We start from the raw sequence: 7,882 nt of genomic DNA, 5'->3' as shown, positions 1-7,882 counted from the left end.
TGCAGGCAGCACTGGACAAGGTCAGTAGTGTTCTAAAATGAAGCAGGTAAGCCAGACACTAATATTTACTTTTTTTTCCAGACATTTGCCCAAAGAGCTGCAAGAAGTTGAGACCCTTAAATCTCAAAAGATTGTTTTGGATTGGGCAAATATTCTCTGTACAGAGAATATTTGCAGGTATTACAGAAAATAATCTTGTTTCAAGTGAGATGATGTAATTATATTTTCTGCATTATTATGCTTAAATCAATGATTTCTTGGTGTAAATACTATCCCCTGCAGTTATGTGTCTTACTGACATGTATATTGTTGTCAGTCACCTACTTAATTCACTTGTGTTGAAGCCTGATAGACAAGTTAAACACTACCAACATAAGTGATTGTAGCAGTGACTTGGCAGGAAACATCTTAAGGAAACATTTGCTTCAGTTAATATGAATATTTCTCAGTGCTTGTTTTGTTCTTAATGTAGAGCTGCCTCAGTAAGGGATGGCTGATCCTTAGTGTCACTCAGGATTCTCTGCATTCATACTGAGACTATATTATCCTCAAACGATATCCTGAATTTATTCAGTTGAATTCTGCTGGAGTATATTGTAATACTTCCTGCTGCTGTTGGATAAAGAAAGACAGTTTGAGGAGAATTACTAATGGAAAAACATTTAATAGACAAGTTATTTGTCTAGCTTTTCTTAGTGACGTTACCTTATATATTTGAATTCTCATAAACCTTGGTTTATGAGGACTCATAGAATCATGGAATGGTTTGGATTGGGAGGGACCTTTAAAGATCATCTAGTCAAACCCCTCTGTGGTGGGCAAGGATACCTTCCACTAGGTCAGGTTAGTCCAAGTCCTGTTCAACCTAACACTGAAAACTCCCAGTGATGGAGAATCCACAACTTCTGTGGGAAATCTTTTGCAATGTCTTATTGCACTCATTATAGAAAATTTATTCCTTATACCCAGTATAAATCTACCCTCTTATGCATGCCCTGGTAAAATGTGTCTCTCCACTTATGTTATAAGCCCCCTTTAAGTACTGAAAGGCTGCAATAATGTCTCCCCAAAGACTTCACTTCTCCAGGCTGAACAACTCCAACTCTCTCAGGCTTTCTTCATAGGAGAGGTCTTTCAGCCCTCTGATTGTTTTTGTGGCCTGCCTCATGACCTGCTGTTGTAGGTCCATGTCTTTCTTTTACTAGGGACTCCAGAGCTGGACACACTACTCCAGGTGAGGTCTCACCAGAGCAGAATAGAGGGACGGAATCACCTACCTTGATTTGCTGGTCATGGTTCTTTTTATGCAGCCCAGGTTATGGTTCTGAGTTACAAGTGCACATTGTCGGCTCATGTCCAATTTTTCATTCACCAGTACCCCCAAGCCCTTCTCCATAGGGCTGCTCTCATCCTTCAGTCTGTATTGATATTGATGATTACCCTGGCCCAGGTGTAGTACCTTGCACTTGGCCTTATTGAACTCTGTGAGGCTCACATGGGCCCACTCCTGAAGCTTGTCGGGCCCCCTCTGGATGACATCCTGTCTCTCTGGTACATCAACTGCACCACTCAGCTTAGCATCATCTGCAAACTTGCTGAGGGTGCACCCGATCCCATTTATCTATATCGATGATTAAAATGTTAAATAGTATGAGTCCCAGTTATGGACCCTAGAGGGACATCACTAAAGATGAACTACATCCAGGTTCCAACAAAATTCCACTGCTTGGTATCATAACATTGATTATTTAAACTAAAAGTTGCTTGATCATTTTAACACAGCCTAGTAATTAAAATAGCAAGCTGTGACATTTGATACATTATATGCAATGGGCTCATAAATACCCAAAGACAGGTAGACAGTTGAAATGTGTTTCACATGAAATTGTAGAGAATTTTATCGTCAGTGTATGACTTTAGTTTAAAACACCGTATTTTTTTAGATGTCACTATGAAACATTTTCTAATACTTCAGGGTATAAACTATCCTTCACAGATTGTAAGGTTTAAATGAACAACTATGGGCTTAAATATGAAAACTTCTTAACATTTTAAGGTTTGTAACGTTATAACATTCTAAAATTTTAAATATTCCTACTTTTGTTCAGATATTTGTTATCAAAATTTGATGGGTTTATGTGCCACAGTGAAAGATTGTCTTATCATATTAATTTTCAAGCTACAGATCATATTTGTGTTTTAAGGTACTCATCAAAATCTGTTTTTTAACTTTTTTTTAAAAAAAAACACATTTTTTTACTGTGAATAATTTTAATGTTACCCTTAGGAAAACTCTAATATGAAGATGAACAATTTTTGAATATACTTAGAAATAGTTGTATTAAATATTTTTGCTTCTAGGCAAGGGAAGGACGCACCACGGTTATAGTTGCTCATCGACTGTCAACGGTCCGAAATGCAGATCTTATAGCTGTGTTTGAAGATGGAGTCATCACAGAACAAGGGAATCATTTCAAATTGCTTGAGAAAAAAGGAATCTACTACAAACTAGTTAACATGCAGGTACTTTTTTCTTGCTGGCATTTGACTCATTTTCTTTTTTGTGTTCCATGTCCAGAGTTATTGTGTGCTATTGGAATTATGGGGAATTTTGCAGTGTATTTTGTTAACAGCAAAAAAAAGTATACATTTTGCAAGGAGAACAGTAATTTGAGAGAGAAGACCACTAGTTTTGATACCAGTCCTATTTAAATCCATGAGATTTAAATTTAATAGATTATTTTATGTTTTCATTTTATGCAGTTAATGTAGGGCAGCTAACTACAGTAGTTTTCTACTTCATTGCTTGTTCTTAGCCTGTGATAAAAGGTAAAATAGAGTAGCTGATACTAGAGGAACAGGGCATGCATATTTTAAGCTGTTTACTTATAATCCTTTATACTGAATTTCTCTCTAAAGAAAAGGAATATGGAGAAATGGGAGAAAAAGAATAATAATCCGGCCCTGCTGAATGCAAAAATATGTATGCTTTTACAGTTATGTAGCCAGAAACAAAGAGATTGGAAATTAATATAAATATCAGAAATGTATTTGTTATTAAATGAAGAACAAAATACTTTGACACTTCCCAGTGTCCCATGTGATAGTTAGAGTACGGCTGAGCTTCACTGTAGCCTCTGTGTCACTGGTGTTGGACTGCATGACCACCATGTTCATTAAAGAAACTGAAACTTCTATCTCAGTATGTCAGACTGAAAAGAGTAAACTAGGCCAGTTAAAATTTTTCTTCATAAAATAACTGTGAGGATACATTTGGTCACTTTTGGATTCAAAGTAACTCTCTATTCAAATAAATGTGATAATGGGAAAAAGCAGAAAGAAAATAAAAAATAACACCCTCCTGCCCAAATTTTTTTTAATTGAAAGAAAGCAAAAAGTTATTTTAGTAGTACAAAAAAACAGTAAGAATAAAAGCTTCCTGGAAAAAAAAAAGAAAGAAAGAAAGAAAGAAACAAACCCAAATACAAGTTGAAGGCTCCTTTGAGTCCAGTTACTATTAAATACCTCAGTGATGGGTACATATTTAATTATCCTGTCAGAGAGACTGGCAAAACTAGCACCAAAAGTAGGGCTTTTTTCCAGACTGTTCAGATTTTTCAGTCAAAATCTCTTTATGACTTGTTCCATTCTAAGCTTCCTTATTACATTTGAAGTCAAGAATTTCTTAAGAGTGTTCTGCACTAAAGAGGGGTAATTTTTTCCACACTTCATGGACAAACAATGTATCCACTAATCCAGAAAGATCACAAGACGAGTGTAAATGGTTTACACTCAATTTAAAGGTCTGTTAGGAGTTCCTGCTTCTACCTCTTCCACTACTTCCCCTGCCCTCCACTTAGTATTTTCTTAAGAGTTGGGATACTCTTATGTGTGAACCAAGCTCTGAAGATAGAGATCTACTCAAACATGATATGGATTTTCAGATCTGCTTTATAGCCTTCTATACTGTTTTTCCCCCATATCTCTCTCCACTGAAACAATCAGAGTTACTTTTGCCTCATAAAGTTCAAAGTAATATATGCATAATTAATTTTACCATCATGTTCTTCCTTCTTTTAGGCGATAGAAGGTGAAGTTCCATCATCAGAAAAAGATGAGAATGCACTTAGTGTCAAAAAAAGTGAATCCGAATCAGAATTTGAAGAATCCTTAACCAAAGGATTGAGAAGACGATCGACTCGAAGAAGCACGAGAAAGCTAGGAGCACAAAATGCTGAACTTGATGAGAAAAAGAGCTCACCTGTAAGTATCTTCGCAGAGCTGTTAGTGACCTTTGACTCCTTTCAACAAAGTATCGTAAAATGAAGTTCATTCTCCTGCTATAGAAAGGTACAAGAAGAAGGAGGCATTTGGTAGGGATGAAAACAACATGAGAATTTTCTAATTCCAAATAACCTTAGACTGATAACATTAATATCTTGCTTTGTTATTCTCACCATGAATGAGTATATAAATAAAATGGGACTTTAAAAATCTGTAATAAGGCTGAGTTTATTCCTGGAAATCAATTTCCTATAAAATATTGTTAGATATATTTACATACCATACCAACATAGTCTATACAGATTAAGTCTTCATTTTTCTACAAGGAACAGGACAATTGGCCCAACATACAACTTGTGCAGCAAACCTTACAAGAAATCCTTACCAAAAAAGCTATACAACAAATATTATTGCATTCATATTCACAGCGATACCTTGCTATTTTAAATTGCTTAATGAACAATTACTTGAATTAATCTAGTCATGGATTACACACAGCAATATGACCAGAATGGAAAGTTCTATCACAATTAACCAATACCAAGAGTATTGATCAATCAAAATTATACAGATCAACTCAAATATGATGACAAGATCTGTAGATATATTCTAACAACTCTTTCTTCCTTGTATTAAAGTAATAAAGAGGAGTGTACAATCAGTTAATTATTTATGTTATTAAAAAGTATACATCCTGACTTCCCCTGACTAGGTTTCGGAAGTAGGATATTGACTTTTAATATCTTTTTATCCGTTTTTATCCATATCCATACATATTTGTCCTAACAGAATTCCCATTTCTTTTTAGGAGGAAGACTTACCTCCGGCTTCATTTCTGAAAATTATGAAGCTGAACAAAACTGAATGGCCATACTTTGTACTTGGAACTATATGTGCAATTATCAATGGAGCTTTACAACCTGCATTTGCAATCATATTTTCAGAAATTATAGGGGTAAGTTTGAACAAAATATGTAATCAAATGATAAAGCCCACAAAAATTATTTCTAAGAAAACCAAGTCTTAAACAATCACTGCATGATGAAGCTGAGTAGATGAAGCACTATTACAAAAATCTGAAGAATTATGAAATTTACAAGATCCTACAAATCTTAATACAACCTGACATTTGCTTGTTATACCTAGAATAATATTTAACATGCTTAAATTTTATATGAATGCAAAGGACTACTAAACATAGTTATTAAGAAAGATGTAACTATTTTAGATTATTAGTTGATTAAAAAACATTGTTTTAAATATTATTTTATAGGTTTTTTCAGAAACAGACAAGGATGTTCTAAGAGAAAAGAGCAACTTATATTCAGTGCTGTTTTTAGTACTTGGGATCATTTCCTTTTTTACTTTCTTTTTTCAGGTATGTTTTATTGTTTTAGCTTTATTATAATTGTTTGCCATGTTTTAGAAAACGGTGTGAAATATACTAAAATTTTTTACTTTCTTAATACATATCTCCAGCTTAAACCAGATCCCACATTTATCGTTTTAGATGTGCCTTGTGCTGAATTGAATCTTTTTTGACCTAGAGCTTTTCACATGTTAGAGACCTTCCAACCTATTCTTACCTCTTAACTTCAGAAGTTCACCTCTTCTTCACCAAACCCATCTCAGCATGAAACTCGGGATTCTCTCACTCTTTTTTGCCATTGCCACCTAACAGACAACCCCTCCAGCCTTTACACTGTACCATTCCATACTCACCCTTAAGTCTTACTATTTTAATATGCTAGTAATTTTAAACGACCAATCTCTTGCCTTAGCTCTCCAATTTTTTACTCCCCTATTCCCTTCCCTGTTCAAGTCTTATCTTCCCTGAGCCCACTGCTGAGATTCTCAGGCACAGGCCCAGTTTAAGTAACATACATCGTGCTGATATTCAGCTCTTGCTGCTTAAATGCTAGTGGGTGAACTATATATATATATATATATATATACATATATAGATCTTCCCCTGCTCTTGCTGATCTCTACAGCCATCTGAACATCTACAAAAGATTTTTAACTGTACCCTAATTCTTATATGTATCTAATTGCTGCAGCAGTGCCACAGTTTAAATAAATAAATAAATAAACAGGTAGTAATCATACAGGTGCAAACTTTGGCATTTAAATATTTTCATATATACTCTGGTTTACAATTTCTGAATGTTTTTGTATAGTTTTTATCCATTAAAATGAGCCTACACAGTGAAATAATAAAGTACACTTAGGACAGCAGCATGAACAGTCTTGCAAAAACCTCCTGGTTTATTGATGGACTTACACATGCATGTGAGAAGGCCTCGAGTATAGAAGATTGAGGTGTAGATAGCAATGACAGGTTTGCTCAATTTATAAATGTTCATATAATGTTTTTAATATGAGTGAGAAGAGTTCATTGAGATGTAACACCCCCAAATTAGTGAAAATGAAAAAAATTCTAAACATTCTTATAATTTCTTTATGTAGTGCCCATTCTCTGATGTCCTTTTGTGATTTTTTTTTTTAAAGTCACATACTTGTGCAAATTTACTGACAGTATAGGAGCACAGCAAAGATCAAAGTTAGCTGAGAAATATTCATGGATTGGAATATTCCATAATCATTTTATTTAGTACCACATAGTACAGTTGCACCTGTGGTTTGTATTTTAAGAGTATTCAATTTCACAAACGTAGATTCCAAACAATTAATATTTGCAATCACATATAGGTGTTAGTGAGCTAAACAAAGCTAATTTTAAACACTGATGTTATACTAAAATGTAGAAGAGTGTACCTTCCCAAAATTTTAACTAGCATATTCCTTTTTTATCTTGTTAAACAGATTTGTGTATCTGGCTAAAAACATGTTCAGTTAATTATAAAACATCATTATGTACTACTGAAAGCTATGTCACATTGCGTTAGGATCCCAGGGAAGAAATCTTAATTCTGTTGGAGTCAATGGGAAATTTGCTTTTGACTTCAATGAACCCCGATTTACATATGAAGCCTTTAACCTAAAATGTATGATGTGAAAGCCACTTGTTTAAATCTAGCTTAGGTCAACTCAGGTAAAAATGAAGCCAAAGGGTTGATCAGTGATCTTCTTGAAACAAGCTGGTGAAATAGTGCTAGGAAATATTGCTGTGCTCTGTTTTTTTTGAGAAATATTTGAATGTCTGTACTGTGAACCTACTAGAATTTCTTAGTATTAAACCTGGTTTTGCATTTGCTTTGTCCAGTCAAGACTGCAATGTTTTGTACTTTGACCTTGTACAGACAATGTATCTAAAATATTTATTGAATAAACACAATCTAACAGTATGCTAAGCATTCTACCTTTTCTCAAATAGGGTTTCACATTTGGCAAAGCTGGAGAGATTCTTACAATGAGGCTTCGATTCATGGCATTTAAAGCAATGCTTAGACAGGTAAAGATAATAAATACTTTGATTTCCACGGGTTTAAAAATAATTAATTACATAAATATAATAACTGTATTTTACATTATTCTATCATATTATGACTTGTCTACAAAGAAGATTCTTTACATCATTCTAGGAGATAATTTAGATGGTTGTCCTGGTTGGGACAGGGTGGGTTTTCCCCTGCAG

General features: G+C 34.3%; 1 protein-coding gene across 1 annotated transcript; it reads left to right on the top strand.

The window, feature by feature from the left end:
• Nucleotides 1–5: 5 nt before the first annotated feature.
• LOC103781425 (multidrug resistance protein 1-like) lies at nucleotides 6–7,699 on the top strand (the record flags this gene model as incomplete). The annotated part of the gene is made up of 6 exons (XM_008949146.1): nucleotides 6–20; nucleotides 2,362–2,523; nucleotides 4,081–4,263; nucleotides 5,093–5,239; nucleotides 5,558–5,662; nucleotides 7,622–7,699. Coding segments are annotated over 6 exons (690 nt in total), but the record flags the coding sequence as incomplete, so codon positions are not given.
• Between the last annotated feature and the right edge of the window lie 183 nt (nucleotides 7,700–7,882).

The sequence above is a fragment of the Merops nubicus genome, unplaced genomic scaffold, assembly GCF_000691845.1.
Source record: "Merops nubicus isolate BGI_N331 unplaced genomic scaffold, ASM69184v1 Scaffold24660, whole genome shotgun sequence".
NCBI lineage: Eukaryota > Metazoa > Chordata > Aves > Coraciiformes > Meropidae > Merops > Merops nubicus.
Note: the sequence above shows the minus strand (reverse complement) of the source record. Positions and strands in the feature narration are given on the sequence as shown.